Genomic DNA, 17,934 nt, shown 5'->3' with positions numbered 1-17,934 from the left:
TTCACCTGGTTCAAATTTGGTTTAAAAACAAAACTCCTTTTAAGCACTGTTTGCTAATCAAGTATCAATCGGCTAATCTAAAAAAATAATAATTAAAAAAAGACATACACAGAGCGGCCATGTAATATACAGTAAGTAATACAAGTACAGCTTTGCTTGAGGCTTTTCTAAAGGTCAGTCAACTGTCAACAAACAGTCAAGACACATAAAAATAGACAGAAGTATAATCAGTAGATAAAGCAGAGAAAAAGAACCAGTTGAATACCTGAGTGCAGTGGGGCACGAAGCCGTAAACCAGCGTGTGGCAGTCGTTGAACAGAGAGTTCAGCTGCTTCGGGGCTTGAACCGGAGGAGCTTTGGGGTTGGACTGCTGCCACTTCACAGAGACGGAGCTGCAGCCGGGAGACGACATGCACTTCACCTGGCGCTTCACCTGCAGCCAGGTGTTCAGGTATCAGAACGTCTTCAGTTCAACTGATAAATACTCAAATTAATCTTCATGATGAATGTTCACCTTGTAAAATGAAGCAAGTCAACAATTCTACGGATGAATTAGACCAGGGATGTCAAACTCATCTGACACCTGCTTTAATGAGTTTAGGCACATTCTGTGCACATTCAGTTTGTTTAACAGTTTCAGTAAACTGCTAAAATATTGGTGCTAATGGTGCTAATTTAGAAATAGTTACAAGGAATTTTGGAAAATTTGTGCTTTTGTATGTCGTTAATGTAACTATTAATCACTCAGGAACTATAATTTGACCTCAGTAAGCTTGTGGCAAGACTGTCCTAAAAATAAGAAATACTGCCACATATAGGGGGAGTTTAGCATCAAACCCAATATTTTTGGTCACTGTTGTGGAACATTTTCAATAAAGTCACAATTATGCATTAGTGTGAAAAAACGTGCAGGAATCTGCTGATTGTTGCAGAATTGCAAAAGACCTCAAAACACTGATGTAATTTGTTGCCTGGAGCCTAAAGGCCCAAGAAAACAAGGTTTCTGCAGATTTCACTACCTCCAATTTAAGACTTTATGAATGAAATTTAATTAAATGAAATTTTGTTCCTGTATCTTCGTCCAGCCAAACAGCGATAAATTTGCATTTACCCATTATAGAAGCCGAAAACCTAACTAAGCAGTGAGCTGGCAAACAAAGCTATGCTAGTGGTAAACACACGCAATGTAGATGTGTGAGTCAGACTAAAAGTCCCGTGAGGGGGAGGAAGAAGGGAATGCATAGAAAATCTGATTAAATAGTTTATCGAGACAAAATCTAAGACCTGTCATTAACATGTTAAAGACCAACTTATTTTAAATGAATAGAAGACATTTTCAATCCTTAATTTTACATATATGAATTTAAGACTTTTAAGGATATAGATTCAAAAGCTTCGGCAGGAATGTGAGTTTGTCATGTGAATTAGAAAGTCTCACCTTCTCAGCCCATGTGTGCTTCAATTTAGCGCCGAAAAACTCATAAGCTCCGCCCCCTTGCTTAGCCAGGACTCTCAACATGTGGCGATTGGCTGTGGAGCTGAAATGACAAACAGTCGCTTCACCTGCTTTGAAGAGGAACTAAAAATGAAAAGGAAGAGAGGGATGAAGCCCTTCCTCACCTGAAGCCGCAGGTGAAGAGGCGACTGTGCTGGACGTTGTCTTTGACCAGCTGCAGCGTGGCCGCCGCGTTCTGGATGTGGCCATCCGACAGCAGTAGCAGGTTTCGCACGCCGGTGGACGGCGGCAGCAGGCTGAGCGCCCGGAGAGGCCGCCACAGCTCAGTGCTGCCCCCTACTGAAGAGCAGCTCTAACAGCAGACAGAACAGAATAAAGTTTGGAAATAGATTTTAATTCCAAGTAGGGCTGCAACTAATTATTATTTTAGTAACCAATTATTCAATCAGTTACTTTGGTGACTAATAAATTAATCAGATAAAAAGAATGGGGAACATTTTGCAGATTTTTAATTTAGCCACTTCAGTCATTATTATGAAAAATTAGAAATATATTAAAGATGAACGACTTTATAAATATGTGTATATTGAATATAATTTAAAATAAATTTTATGTTCTGATTTGACACCTTAAAATTGGGCCTCTGTCTCTTTAAACTAACTTTTTTCTGAAACTCCACCTTCAGGAAGTCATCATAACATCACTCTTATATTAACCCTTTCACAACGCTTTTACCAGCGTTGCACTAAGAAGTAGCTCACATAATGAGCTCAGCAGATGTGCAGTTCCACCAGTTTGCTAATTGCTGCTGACTAGTCTGAAGGAGCTAAAAATGGGGGCGACACAAGGGAGGGATGCTCTGTGAGAATGAAGCTCAGAGAGAGTGAAGCTCAGAAGCTGGGAAACTGCAAAGAGCTGTGCCTTGAAAGCGTAGCTAGGTCCGTTCACACATTTTGCACCTCTTGAATGATTGCCATGGAGATTAAAGGATTTCTTATGATTAATATAAATAGTTCAGTCTGATACAATGTACAAGATTTTGATTTTTATGGAATTCATATAAGCATCTGTTTTCAATTTTAGCTTATAAGCTAAATTTGAGCATTAAAGCACCACATTTTTATAATTTTAAACATTTTCTTCAATTAAAAACTGTTAAAGAATTTAAACTTGAGTGCAGCAGTGACGCAGTGGGTGGAGCGTTGACTCATGTACAGAGGCTTCACTCCTCAACACGGCTGTCACGGGTTCAAGTCCCGGCCCGATTACCTTTTCTGCATGTCTTCTCCCCCCTCTCGTTCAGTCTGAACTCACCTTGATGAACTTCTTGGCTTCATCTTGAACTTCGTCTAGTTTCTGTGCCGTCAAGAAAGCTTCTTTGTAATCTGAAAACCAAAAACAAGACAAGTCAAGAGAAAACAAAGCATGGAGGTGATCAGGTGTGTTTCTCTTATATGCTTCAGAATTTACTTCAATAGATAGAGTGTAAAAGTTTAAGCAACATGTTTTAACTTAAGACATGGAAAATCTGATGTAGAAAATAACTGAAGAGAATGAAGATGTTTCAGAATATCTATCAGTCTGTACTTTCCTATGGAGTCATTTTCAGTAACTTAAAGGAGTATCTCCAGGAAAAAACAGTCTTTTTTACAACTTGTAAATAATTTACAGGAAACTTTTAGAAAGTACACTTTGTATGTTGAAGGTTTCATGAATTTCCATCCAGATACGTTCAAGAAAGTTCAAGAAAAGTACAATGCAAGTTGTTGGAAAGTAAACTCCATGTTCAATGAACGTAAGATGTACTGGAAGTGAAATGTGCGTTCCTAGAAACAGCAGACAGAAAAGTCTCGGAAACATACAACTGTATCACATTTTGGTATAGATAGTTTAAATAATATCCAGTCCCAAAATTAAACAATGAGTCAGAGTTCTGTTCTAACCAGTTCTATGCTTTTATACCAACCGACCTGTTCCAAACAAAACAATGTTGATTTTGACGTCATCCTTCAGATTCGTTAAAACCTGCAAGGCAATTTTCTGGGCCAGCTGGAACGATTCCCCCTTCATGGACTCAGATGTGTCCAGCAAAAGAACAACTTCACTGCCGTCAGAGTTGGAGTCAATCTCAAACTTTGGGTAGAAAACCAGCATGCAGGCCTGCAGCAGAGTAGACGGTTAATTCACTTAGTGTGGTGTGCCTCAGGGTTCAGTACTGGGACTCTCTGAAAACAGATTGGTGTGGAAGAGAGAAGGACAAACAGACCTGGCTCTCCTTGTCGGGGTGTTTCTCCACCCACATTCTGGGAAGATGAACCTCAGAGAGAGTGATAGACATCTGGAAACCATCTGACCCCATGACCTGATCTGGCAGAACACTGACCACCGCCTTACAGTCCTTCCTCTAGACATCAAAATACAAGCAAAATTATTTACACAAAAATAAAAACTGGATGACAATGAAGATTTACTTTAAATTGCAGATTATGTAACAATATGCATATGATATGACTGTGTTAATTGAAAACAGCACCTTAATTTTGACTTCATGGCTGATGCACATTAGGCGAGAGATCTCAAAGGGCATCTCCACCGACATGTCCAACATAAACTCTCTGAAGTACAGAAGAAACAACATATTTAATTAACCAAACACAAATGCTAAAGGTTAAAAAATCCAAATCCAAAAGCACCAACAAGAAAACTAATGAATTGCTGCACATATCAGTGACTTCATGAGTTAAAAATTTTATTTCAATCATTCTCACCTTGCTGCTTCATTGGCCACACAAACCTTCTTCAAAGAGCCCTGTAGTGTTCGAGAGCACATAAAACATTCTTCTATTAACAATATCAAGGTTTTAATATACAATTCCTAAATTGACCAAATGAAAAGATTGTAATTGCTGGGTTTCAGATGACGTAGCACCGACGTCACCCAATGCACATGGAGGGCAGGAAGTAAATACAGTCCATTTATTTCTGTTGATCCCAGCATCAAAATGTCTAAAGTCTGTGTCCTGTACAGTTGTTCCAACCGTTCTAATAGAAAAAGATATACGTTATTTTCGTGTTTCAAAGGTAGTTGGCCACATGGGAGTTAATTTTAAATAGCTTACCGAAAAAAGAGGAGAAAAGTGGGTCAACAATCGACAGTCATGGCCAAAAGTATTGAGAATGACACAAATATTATATTTTCACATAATCTGCTGCCCTCTGGTTGTCATGTGTGTATGTCAGATGTCATCACATACAGAAATACAATTGCAATCATATTATGAGTAACAAAAGCTTTAATTGACAGTTAGAATGAGTTAATGCAGCAAGTCAATATTTACAGTGTTGACCCCTCTTCTTCAGGACCTCTGCAATTCTCCCTGACATGCTCTCAATCAACTTCTCTCAATTGATTGTGCAACAATAGCAGTCCATTGTTGCACAATCAATGCTTGCATTTTGTCAGAATTCCTAGGTTTTCGTTTGTCCACCCGTCTCTTGATGATTGACCACAAGTTTTCAATGGGATTAAGATCAGGGGAGTTTCCAGGCCATGGACCCAAAATCTCTGTTTTGTTCCCTGAGCCAGTTAGATATCAGCTTTGCTTTATGGCAAGGTGTTCCATCATGCTGGAAAAGGCATTGTTCATCACCAAACTGGTCTTGGATGGTTGGGAGAAGTTGCTCTCGGAGGACATTCTGGTACCATTCTTTATTCATGGCTGTGTTTTTAGGTAAGACAGTGAGAGAGCCGACTCCCTTGGCTGATAAGCAACCCCACACATGAATGGTTTCAGGATACTTTACAGTTGGCATGAGACAAGACTGGTGGTAGCGCTCACCTCGTCTTCTCCGAACAAACCGTTTTCCAGATGTCCCAAACAATCGGAAAGGGGATTCATCAGAGAAAATGACTTTACTTCAGTCCTCAGCAGTCCACTCCCTGTACCTTTTGCAGAATATCAGTCTGTCTCTGATGTTTTTCCTGGAGAAAAGTGGCTCCTTTACTGCCCTCCTTGAGACCAGGCCTTGCTCCGAGAGTCTCCGCCTCACAGTGCATGCAGATGCACTCACACCTGCCTACTGCCATTCCTGAGCAAGCTCTGCACTGCTGGCAGACCGATCCCGCAGCTGAAACACTTTTAAGAGACAGTCCTGGCGCTTGCTGGTCTTTCTTGGGCGCCCTGGAGCCTTTTTGGCAACAATGGAACCTCTCTCCTTGAAGTTCTTGATGATGCGATAGATTGTTGACTAGCTGCGATTCTCTTTCCTGTTGGGCCATTTTTGTGCAGTGCAATGATGACTGCATGTGTTTCTTTAGAGATAACCATGGTTCACAGAAGAGAAACAATGATGCCAAGCACCAGCCTCTTTTTAAAGTGTCCAGTGGTGTCATTCTTACTTAATCATGACAGATTAATCTCCAGCCCTGTCCTCATCACCACCCACACCTGTGTTAATGGAGCAATCACTGAAACGATGTTAGCTGGTCCTTTTAAGGCAGGACTGCAATGAAGTTGAAATGTGTTTTGGGGGATAAAGTTCATTTTCTAGGCAAATATTGACTTTGCAATTAATTGCTTTTATGCTGATCACTCTTTATAACATTCTGGAGTGTATGCAAATTGCCATTATAAAAACTGAAGCAGTAGACTTTGGAAATATTAACATTTGAATCATTCTCAAAACTTTTGGCCATGACTGTACAGCTAAAAACAGGCAGTGTGAAAACAAGCAATGCCACAGTTTGGAGTATTTTCAGATATTTTATTGGACACTTACTTAGAAAATAAGGTATAAGGTAAGATATATTATTTTTATGGCCTAGCCTGGTTGTCCTCAGAGTGGTAAAGTTGTTAGCAGCTAGCTCAGTGCCGAGTCACAAACAGAAAATATAATGTTTACTCATTGGAACTTTCATGCCCAAAAGAAAAAAAAAACAAGCAAAAAAAAAACTAAATAAATTAAATATGACATACCACATCGTTCCAGGTCAAATTTGGATGTTTTCCTGCATACTTTACAAAATGCCTTTCGGTCATTCCCAGTCTTTGACTCTCAAATCATTGAGCTAACGTTGTGAAAACTTATATCTTCCTATGGCGAAGTGCAAAATGATTAGCTAGTCTCAACACGTTAGGCGGTTCCAAAACTACGCATGCGCACAGCAGCTTGGAGTCAGTCAGTGACAGTTCAGTTCCTACCAGTACAGTAGTTATAATTCATAAAACAGATTTTAGTAAAACGAACTTAAAACAATAAGTGAGGGTAAATGGAAAATTAAACATATTTTGAAGGGATGATGAAAAATGTACTACTTTTTACTACTTTTAGTTACTTCTTACTACCTTTTACTGGCCTTAATTTGAGCTCATTTAATTTATTACCCTTTACTGTGGCGCGGAAACCCTGAAAATCTGCAGATATCTAAACACACCCCAAACCAACTTATTCATGGTTTTGTTGTGGCCAGAGCAGCACCAAAGAAGACAACAAAACAAGATTTAAGAGATGAATGTTTTCATTTCTGGTTGTATGTATGAAGATGTTGATATTATGGGGCTATTTTAGGTTAGGTGGTATGTAACTGTTAAATGGGTTAAGTGGTCCGTAGCCTGAAAAAGTTTGAGGAGCACCATTCTAACTGCATAAATAAAAATTAAACCCCTCAAACTCCAAGTGAGTTTGAGGGGTAAATATAAGCCTAGCCTCTCAGTACAGGCTCCTCCCCTACCTGTGTTTTCTCATTGAGGGCAGAGCTCTTCTGCCATGGAGCCACGCTGCCTGGCAGGGAGAATAGGATGCTCCTGTTTTGGACCACCATCTCTGACACAAAGGTCACCTTAATGAGGACAGTGGCGCCAGGCGGCAGGTTGCCCACGCTGATGGTGAACACATCCTGCAGAGAGGAACAAATTAGAAATGCTGGAATACTTTCCTGAAACCTTCAGGATGTTCCTGGACATACAGGTGCGCTCTGGTCCATGAGATATGCGCCGTGGCCTTTCTTTATCGCCTCCCTATACTCCTCACGAGCCGCCTCCTTCTCCTTCACCTGAGAACAGAAGCACAGCAGAACAGTCATATTACAAAGAACCTGGCTTCCATTGAAACTCCACTATACCAAGCATTGATGCAATTATTGAGGCAATGATCCCATCAAGAGTCCCAACCAAAAGTTCATATTTTGTACAGATCATGGACTTTAGCCACACATTGGTGGTTCTTCTCATTATTTCATTAAAAAAAAAAGTTTTTTGTGGAGTGGGTTTCAATCACTGCTGCAAGTAATGATTATTTTAGTAATCAATTACTAAAATAATAAATAATTCTGAAAATAATAATTTTCAGAATAAGGGTAGAGTGAAAACTCTCAGTAGAAACTTTCTGCAGAATGAAAACACATTCTGCAGAATTTTTATTTCACCACTTTTTGCACTATAATTTAAAAAAATGCAAACAAACAAATAATTGAATTCCTGTGTTAAATAAGAAAATAAAAATTTTATTACCTAAAATGATAAAACAAATGAGATTATCTACCATGTCGTCAAGATGATAATTTGCTAAATTTTGATAGACATGAAACAGGAACCATGAATTATTTATTTATTATTTAATAAGCTAATTGTCTTCTAAATAAACTAGTAAAATATTTATTTGGTACATGTAATTAATAAGTCAATGACGTAGTTATTTATTTAATTTTGTCCCTTTTAGCCCTCCATTCGCAGCATGATGAAGTAGCTGTATTATGTTCTGACTTTTCCTTTTTCTAGGTTTTTGTTTGTACATGTTTTATTTGACTTGTTTTTAAAGGGTTGAATTATTCCCTGTTGTTTTGGATTCTGAAAATAAAAATAAAATACAGACATGGTGGGTTGAACTGTGTCAGTGCTGTCCAGTTCTAATAAAGTTGCATTTTGCTTTGTAGAATATCTATCTAAGTATTTCGCTTCAGATTACCTCTCCCACCAGGTGTTTCCCATTGATGAAAGCTTCAAATCCGCACACGGCAGCTGAGTCGTCCAGTGGGAAGACGTACTTCGCCTCGATGGGCACTGAGCTCTGATTGGTGTATTTTTGGAAGATGATGACCTGACGGAGGAAAAAGCTTGAATCAGAACCAGGATTAATGTGTCACCAAGGTGATCCAGGGGCTTCTCTTTCCAACCTGGGACAGAAGATCCATCAGTTTGCACTTTACATGGACAGCCTGCAGGGGGAGCTTCTGGCCTGAACTGTCCAACAGTCCAGCTTTAACGTCGTCCAGAGGGTTCTTCACATTTTCTAGATCTTCTTCCACATCATCTGAAGGGAGATCTGCAGACAGAGTGGCTTGTTAGATGGGAATGTGTTTGAAAGCAGAAACAACACAAAAATAAAAACTGGTTTAAGACATCAAAAATACTGAATTTCATGTTCAGAATGTTTAATTTTATTTTTTCCAGAATCTGAATGGATGACTAATTATCACAGGTCAATGTTTGCTATGAACCCAAAGCAAAAACACACTAACACATATGGTTACTGTGACATTCACCTGAATCAGGTAACTTTATTTTTAAGAACTGTAACTCATCTGAACTTGTTGGATTTAAGTCAAGAATTACACGTGTAAAAAAGATAAAGAAAAAATGACTTTTTTCAGGTTCCTAGCAACAGAGTGCTATTCTCCAGAGAGATGCAATCATATCCAGGAAGAAGAGCTGTGTGCTGTCATCGTGGCGACAGCTCACCGGGGTTCTCGCCAGGCTCAATGGGTTCTCCAGTCAGGTTGATGTCCGGATTGAAGTTCTTCTTCTCGTCTCCTTCCTTTTTGAACTGAACTACATACTTCATCTTCACTTGGTCAAGAGAGTAAACCACATACTCGTCATCCTGCAGCGCAGACAGAAAACAGCAATCAGTTTCCTCAAGGTGCAGCAGAGCTTTAACATGCTGAACATGTGATGGATATGCAGTTCTTCTGTTCCCACCTCAAAATCAGATTTTGGGTTGATGGCACGTCGGATTGCATGAACGCTGTGGTAGCCTTCAGGAGCCTCGGTCAGAGATTTGGCTTCTTTATTAAGGTCCTTACAAACCCCCAGAGCCACATCACACACCAGCAGGAGGCGCGATCCGTCTGTTTCACTGGGGTGGGCGTACTTCAGACTGGTGCTGAGAAAACAGAGAGAGCCTAGAGTGCAGCAGGCCAACCAGAACATCCAAAACTGTTCTAACGTTGTTTTCACACCAATAAACATACAAGACCACTGAACATTTATTCAAACCAACCTCACAGCATCACCGAAGTAAAGCCCGCTGCCAAGCTTCCCGTAGTCCGTTCTCGTAATCCCATGTTGCTCCACTACAGCACGGGGAAGCAGCAGACCTCTGAGGATCCGGATATAGAAACAAACTTGTGTTGAAATGAAACAAAACATGATAAGATATGCAGCAATCAGACTCAAGATTCAATTTTAATCTAGAATTTTTTCTATGTGAGAGGATGAATTGACTGATCCAGGAATCTGAGATTTTATCTTGGGCAATAAAACAAATGATCTGTTTTTTAAAATTTAATTTGTGGAAAATCTGGATTCTATAGTTCAGTGATTTTATCCCATACAAGGATTCCCATTTTTTTCGACAAATGTGCTTTACAGCTTCTGCTTATTTTGACCGTTAATTCAGGTTAATTCACATTCACTTGTAATTTCTTTGTAAGAAAAAGAGTGAGTAAAATAAATGTAAAAAATAAAAAGATTAAAATTGATTTGGCTTGAACAAAATACTATTTTTAAGTCATATTGCCCAGCTTTGCTAACCTATTCGTTAGCTCCTAGAGGTGTTAAAAATTTTTTGACAAGAGTGATGCACCTGAGAAAAGGAGAGACAAAGTCCTGAAAACTCTCTGAAAAGCTTCCAATGATTATATGATTCTTTTCTAACAGTGGTGGACACCACTAATGAAAAAGTTAGTTGCACAAACCCTACTGTACTAATCATAAACATTAGTACACCAGTCACATAGAGAAGTGTGATTTATATCACTAAGATAAAAACTGCAACTCCATTTAGTCATATTTTCAAATTTATTGAGGCCTTTGTTTAACAACCAGTGAAAGAAATAGTAAAACTAACAATCCTGATAATATGGAATTTTTTTTAAAAAAACATTAACTAGAATTTATCATGACAATGACACCTCTAAATTCTTACCGTGTAAGAAATTTATCACGATAAATGTAGGTCACATAACTCTTCCCTTTTGCGTCATTTAAAAATCTTGAGTTTTTCAGTATCTATCAGTTGTAAACTGTCTTCTCCGATTCAGGATTCTGCTGGGACTTACCTGGATAAGATTCCTACAAAGTTTCTGGGGCTGGATGCATGGAGGAGGGGCTTAACGTTCCCAATCTTGCTCTGAAACCTTTGAAGCTCAACCATCCTGCTGACGCGAATGATATGCTGGATCTGCACCGGGCTGAAAACACAGAGATGTTTGTTATTTTGTTTCCAGAAAGGATTGTGATGATTATCTGTAGTTTTTTTTATTTTAAAGATGGACCTGTCATCCAGCAGGGCAGCGATGTTCTGGAACTCTGAGCTGTTCCGGGGAACTGCTTCCATGCCACAGCGAAGAGCGCGGTACTTCCCCACAGAGGACAGCTTCGGGTTGTTCATGGTCATCTCGCTCACGTTCAAAATATCTCGGATTAACTGGAAGAAAAGAAGTTATCCCAGTAGAGCCTAACATCCCAAAATAAACCTGTGCATTGTTGTTACCTGACAGAGATCCAGCTTCTGAGACAGAAACCTGGCTTCAGGAAGCTGAGGTCTGGGCTCCCTGTGAGGCAACAGGAAGAAAACCTCGTCCAGGAGGGACGACACCTCATCCTTATTTCCCTCCTTCAGTTTCCTCTGAGCCTGAAGCAGAAGGCCTTCAGCTCTGCTCACCTGAAACAGCAACAGCTTCATGAGGACGGAGCCTCGGATCTGACCCTGATCCGACTGCAGATCGGTTCAAACCCACATCGTTCAGGCTGAGTCTGGAGATGGGGACACTGAGGATGTTTCCAAGGCAACCGAGAGCTTCGGTCCACAGAAGCTCCACAAACGCCGCCACGTCAGGGGACAACTCACCGGAGTTCAGTTTCTCCTCCAATAGCAGCTGAAGGTCATTCAGAGAGAAGATCAGAAACATCAAGGTCAACAGGTAATTAAAAACCTATCTTGCTTAATTAAACAAGTCAAGCATGATGCAAACCATATTCATTGCATTTATTACACAAAATTATTATTAGGTCATGAGAATTTAGCAGTTTCAGGGTCCCTTTAAGTCCAAATAAACCACTGCTGGCCACGCTGACAGTGCAGACGACCCATCTGATGAGGCCTAATCCCGGCTGTCACAGTTTCAGGTCTCGGCCAGTTGACCTTCACCAGATTTCTTCCTTCTCCGTTGTTTAGTTTTTATTATTACTTAGAAACTATGGAGTATACATAGAATAGAAACCCAGAGGACATTTTTGGATCAACATTGTTAGACTATTTTTCCTGTTCTTCAAACCCAGATATAGAATTAGACCTGAGGATAGTTAGCAACCCTCAACTGGAGCATTTAGTTTATATACTTTATAGATTATTTTTCTTCTTTTGCTCTTTCCCTTGGTTTGTTATTTTGTTTGTATTTCCTTTTAACTTCTGTGAAGAACTTTGAATTGCCTCGTTGCTGAAAACATGCTATATAAATAAAATTCCCTTACCTTGCCTTCTCTTTCATATCCCACTTTCCTGCCAATTTACTTAAGAGGCCACTAGAGCCAAAAAATCCTTTTAAAAAAATAAGCTGCTGCAAGCCACGCCCCCAACTCAACATTTGCACTCACGAATGAAAATGACAGCAAACAGAGACGCAATTAAAATGACGCTGGCTCCGCTCCTTGCAGTAATAGAGCAAACCTCTGATACAGTGGTAGTGGAACTCAATATGCTACTTAATACATTTAATGAGTCATTTTTGCCTCATCAGCCAACACTGAGGCAAAAACAACAGGCAGAAAAATTCTCCAAAGAGTCGTACGACTCGTACATCAGGTCTGTACGGTTATTTGTGGGAAACAACGGAGAAATCTACGGTAAAGCCCAAGTCTTTCTCAACCATAGGAAGAATGAGGGACACAAAGTCTGATTGGATGAGTGTGAACGCTGTCGGGCTCATTTTGTACAAGCAAAACGGGTGAGTAATGACTTCAATAATACAGATTTGTGAAAATCTCCCTTCAGTAAAATGTTTAGAAGTAAACATTAGACTTAAAAGGTACTTAAATGTAAAAGCTGCAGTTACTGCAGCACATTTTTTCATGCTGCCATAGAACTACCATTGGAAATTACACATAAAATCAAGCATAACTTCCTTCACTCATTGGTATTTGATTTGTCTGTCAGGGTCATTATGGCAAAACAAAATTTGATATTTACCTTTGTGCAGGCAATTATGTGGGAGTGAAATTTTTACACATTCTTTGAAAAGTAGCTTTAGTTCAGTTGGATTCTCAATTGTAATTAGTTAAAGTCTGTAATTAGTTACAGACTTTGACTGGGCCATCTCTCAGGTCATCATGCTGCCATGTTTCATCATAGTAACTTAACGGTCACAATTTTTCTTCAGTTTTAGTCTCTTCTACATGTAATAAACTTATTTATCAGTCACCATTTCCCCTCAATTTGCTGCAAAACTCATTTGACCGATTACAAACATTAGCTCATAAACTTGTACCAATATGCGCTATAAAAAGTTAATATTAAAGAACCATATTTTAGACAGTTCCCAGTTAAATGCAAAGGTAGCCTATGTTTTCTTATATTTTTATTTGTAAAAAAAAAATTAAAATTAACACCACATTTTATATTCTTTCTTGGTCATAATCTTGCACTTTGTTTTAATCAGTCATAAAAACACCACAAGAAATTATTTCAAGAGGCATGAATATTTCTGCCATGCAGTGACATCAATAAATCCTCCAGAAATGTTGACACATTTGGCGGACGCATGATTAAGTTTCCACACACAAATAGTTACAAAATGCCACATGTGGTGCAGAGTGTATCAGACCTGCTCCAGGGGGGCAGAGCCCAGGTGTGGCGCTTCAGCAGGTAAGCTGCTCATTCTCTGCAGCTCAGAGCGCTCCAGTTCCTCACTCAGCGCCTTGTAAACGTCCACAGCTTCTTCTGAGGTGGACATGAACACCAGCTGATCCATCACAGCTGCCTTCTGCAGGAAAAATGTACGTTGTTCCAATGTAATTTCAAGATTAATTTGGAAGACAAAAAGCAGAAACATTAAAGGAATAAGGACTGGCGACCTGTCCAGGGTGTACCCCGCCTCTCACCTGTTGACCTCACAACCTCACTAGGGTTAGACAACGGATGGATGGATTAAAGGAATAAGTCAGGGACTTCTGATCTGATTAAATTTTTGTTAAACAGTTTCCATGACACCAAATATTTTGATCGCTGTGCATCTGAAATGAGGAGAAAAATGCAGTTTTATTATATACGCTGGATTAAAATAGCTACTGCCTTCTCCAATTCCTTTACCTGTTTTTAAATCCTACTGAAAATGTTACCGTATCCATAAGCTTGTCACTATAAGTAATATCATTTATCAAAATAATTTCAGGGACAATTAATCACCCAGCAAAATTTGTTATTGTGACAGGCCTATGTATCCATTTTGCACACATAAGCCCGGACAGTATGATGGAAAATTAGGACAATACTAATAAAAAATTTAATTACAAGAATAAACTTGCACGAGAATAAAGTCAAAGAAGAACAAATTCATAGCATTACGAGAATTAAGTCATATTAACACATATTATTCTTGTAATAATACGAGATTAGTCATAATTTAGGACTTTATAATTGCAACATTTATTATTTTCTTAGCACGGTCATAAACCTCCGTCGTACAGATGGAGCAGAAGCTCATGTTGTACTGTCTGTCTGACGTATTAATGGTTTCATACCTTTGACAGCACGTTGTCCTTCCAGTATCTGGCCACACGATAGCGCCATCCCTGCTCACCTTGGGCGCTCTGCAGCTCCAACACGTAAAACCTGCTGCCATTCTTCTGCAGAAAACTTGTGTCAGTTCGGTTCATAGCAACAAGACAGAAATGGTGAATAAGACTTCTCCCTCACCTGTCCAAAAACAGAGTACTTTGCCACCTGGAAATTATCAGGGAATGCTGGGAGAGCAGAGTCCGACTCTTTGTAGATTCTGGGTAAATTAATGAGTTGAGGGTTAAATGACAGTTTGGATTACTTGCTACTTTCACAATATTTTATATCTAAATAACTTGAATGTGTTATTAATTTTTTAAAACTATAAATAACATATTACGTTCAGAATTAATTATATTTGTATGACCAGAAGGGGGAGAAATTGTATAAGTTTTGTTAAAGTTCAATGGTGCCAGTTGGGGGATTTTATAGCGCAATAAGTTCAAAACTTCAAAAGGGCAGAGATGCAGTGCAAGAGCACAAGTTCAAAAGTTCTCTTGGACAGCAGACTGAGTTTTGCAAAACACTTATTTAATAATTCAGCTTAAGCAGATAATCCTAATTAAAACTGGGCTCCAGGGATATTGCTCAATCCCTGAGGAAAAATGGGATGTGTGAAGTAAAGACAAATGTTTCAGTTGTTCTATAAAACATGCAATTATCAAGCAGGTTAGTAATCAAACCACAAATAAAAATACATTAGTAAAGTAAATGGATGCAACAAAACAAATCAAAGAAACTACAAATGGTGGAATAAACTGTAAAAAGGCATTCATACTAGCCCTGTTTAGCTCGTTTGCTGAGAAAGTCCAGTTTGTTTAGGGAGGTGTGAATGTGTAATTAAACTCTGAAGCAAACCAAAAGAGCAAACTCTGGTCTGCCCAAAACTTCTCCGTCTTGATTTGGTTGAAGTGAACTCTTGCACTATTTGAATGCATATGTGAATGCCAAGCAGACCAGAGAAAACAAAACAAATGCGCAAGTCCGACATAACAGGGAGAAATGGTTTGTTGTCTCTTACCAGACAAAAGAGAAATCATACAACTGTTAAAATTTGACATTAACGAATAGGTTGGGTAACAGTTTGCTCAAAGGGATCGATTCATTTGACAGTGCAAATGAGCAAAATATAATTTACTACTTTCATCTGATGTGGTTCGTTTTTGCACTGCACTGATTTAAAAAAAAACTACTTGAAAAAACTGTTCACCTCCTCTCCTGGAGGGGCGCTGCACCAAGAACTACTGAAGGAAACTACACAAGAAAAATGGAGTAGGGTCAGATTTTAGTGGTGGTAGGATTTATCTTTTATTGTAAAAGACCAGGAGCCATTTCTCCCTGTAGTGCTAGACTTGAGTCTTTGTTTTAGTTGTATTTTCTAAGACTGTTTTTTGGTTTATTTTTTATACCTCAGTGGCCAACTTTCTTTTATTCTTAGCTCAATTTGATAAAACAGCGGTTCTTGCACTGCATCTGTGCCCTCTATCCCCCCACTTTTTTCAGCTGCTTAATTCTTTGCATATCATAAAATGTTTTTCTGAGGCACCATTAAACACTCGTTTCTGCAGAACAGCATACGCATCTCTAATAGAATAATGGCAGCAACCCAGAAAAGGACAGAAACTTTTGAAATGGAAAAAACTTTTTCTAGTTAGTATACCAGTGCGTTACTGATTTTCTACATGTTTTTGTATTAAACAACATGGTTATTTTATATGAAAGGTTACATAAAGGGTATGCATTTAAATTATATTAAAAGCCTGTTGACTGAGCTGAATTCCTCTGAAGTTGGGTCAGCTCACACTACATCTGTGTCTTCAATCTCCTAGCATTGACATGTCATTATGTGTTTCACTAACGCTGCCTCTAAACACAACATGAGCATGAGAAGCTTGGGTCGATTTTACCCCTGGGGCAATGATGGAAACTTTCTGTTTCTGCAGAACTGCACCTCTCCACGTGTTATCGCCATGGCAGCAAGCCAGCAAAGAGTAAAAACCTTTGAACGATGATTTCTAAAGAATCTCAGTAATTTCAGTGTTTGCTATGTGATGACTAGTCAACACATGCCAGTACAATAATGACCTTTGTTTGAACGAGCCAATCAGACTTCAGGGCCTAATCCCACAATTTAAGATAGATGGGTGAAGTTGACTATTTAAATTTATTAATTATGTCCTCCAGCACAGGAACAAGAAATAATTTATTAAATAATTTTAGCTACTCTTAAAAATGAAATCAAAGCAATTGATGTACATATTATTAATTCTATACTTAATAAATAATTTCTATGTTTATTTCTCCTTAAAAAGTTTTAAAAAATTAATGACAAATTCTCCACACAAAAAAATTCTCTTTATTCCTGGAAATCTTTCTGAGAAAATCATTAATGTAGCTTTTGCCTAAATCTTGCCTTTGGAAGTCAGATACAAAGAAGTCAGATACTTATTTCAAAGTGAAACCATTGTGATGTGAGGTAATGTCAGGAGTGAAGATGATGATGGTCCCACCTGAACTTCACATTATTTATTTCAATAGCTGGTCCCTCTGATGAAATCGGACCTTTTGAAAGCTTGGCTGCAAAAAACAGAAACAACATTAGACGCAGAAACACATTATTATTCCAAGTCTTAACTACAATTAAGCCTTTTTTCTAATAAAGCTAGTTTTTATAAAAACACTACAGTGACCCTTGGATCCAAAACATAACATCTTTCTCTTACACTGAATATTCCAGCTAACACTGAGGCTGTAAAAATATCATGAAATTAAATCCCTGTCACTCCCTAAACTTTCAGCAATTTTACATCTAATTCTTATTTCTTATAGTTTGACTTTTTCCTGTTCTCTTTTTGCTTTTTGGATTTATATTTGCAATATTTGGTTCATGTGGTAAGACCTTTATGTGTTAGCAAAGTTCTCTTCTGTTACTTACAGGGAGGAAGACCCGGAGATGATGAAGTGTCCATCTTCCACTCATCCACTGACAGAAGAACGGCGCTCACGTTTGTACAGATAATCAAAGTCGACCATCAGCGTCTGGTTCTTCTGGATGCTGTGCAGCCTGTTGGAGCTCAGGTTGGGGAAGTTGGAGATCACTGCCAGAGAGTACTGTGGGAAATGTAGACAAATATATGACACTGTATTTCCATATCTGGACTATTAATTAAATTTGGTACAGTTATGAAGTCCCTAATAAGTCTTGAAATGTATGTCATAAATTCAGAACAGTTTGTCTCAGCATGCTAAAGAGTTCAGATTAAATGATAAAATCTGTTAAAATTTTAATTTTCCTCCATATTTTTTAAAACTTAGAGCCAAACTAAACGCTATGAAAAAAGTTAAGTGTTAAGATCTCAGTTACTCAATGTAAAGCTAAAAGATACTAAGTTGATAGCGATTAGAATTAAAACTAACATATACTA

General features: G+C 38.6%; 1 protein-coding gene across 1 annotated transcript in view; it reads right to left on the bottom strand.

The window, feature by feature from the left end:
* Nucleotides 1–17,934, bottom strand: part of LOC129374535 (protein mono-ADP-ribosyltransferase PARP4-like) — a 37,378-nt gene that overhangs the window by 16,313 nt on the left and 3,131 nt on the right. The window contains 24 exon segments of the mRNA XM_055053005.1: nt 266–433; nt 1,439–1,538; nt 1,621–1,808; nt 2,771–2,841; nt 3,427–3,616; nt 3,723–3,860; nt 3,990–4,071; nt 4,225–4,265; nt 7,188–7,352; nt 7,422–7,508; nt 8,420–8,551; nt 8,628–8,776; nt 9,193–9,334; nt 9,433–9,616; nt 9,734–9,832; nt 10,794–10,925; nt 11,010–11,161; nt 11,228–11,398; nt 11,475–11,612; nt 13,557–13,715; nt 14,473–14,577; nt 14,648–14,726; nt 17,020–17,086; nt 17,445–17,620. Coding sequence (XP_054908980.1) covers nt 266–433; nt 1,439–1,538; nt 1,621–1,808; nt 2,771–2,841; nt 3,427–3,616; nt 3,723–3,860; nt 3,990–4,071; nt 4,225–4,265; nt 7,188–7,352; nt 7,422–7,508; nt 8,420–8,551; nt 8,628–8,776; nt 9,193–9,334; nt 9,433–9,616; nt 9,734–9,832; nt 10,794–10,925; nt 11,010–11,161; nt 11,228–11,398; nt 11,475–11,612; nt 13,557–13,715; nt 14,473–14,577; nt 14,648–14,726; nt 17,020–17,086; nt 17,445–17,478 — 2,973 coding nt within the window. The 5' untranslated portion in view covers nt 17,479–17,620.

Source organism: Poeciliopsis prolifica, unplaced genomic scaffold, assembly GCF_027474105.1.
Source record: "Poeciliopsis prolifica strain line A6 unplaced genomic scaffold, Auburn_PproV2 SCAFFOLD036, whole genome shotgun sequence".
Taxonomy (NCBI): Eukaryota; Metazoa; Chordata; class Actinopteri; order Cyprinodontiformes; family Poeciliidae; genus Poeciliopsis; species Poeciliopsis prolifica.
The sequence above is the reverse complement of the archived record's forward strand: the minus strand, read 5'-3'. Positions and strand labels throughout refer to the sequence as shown.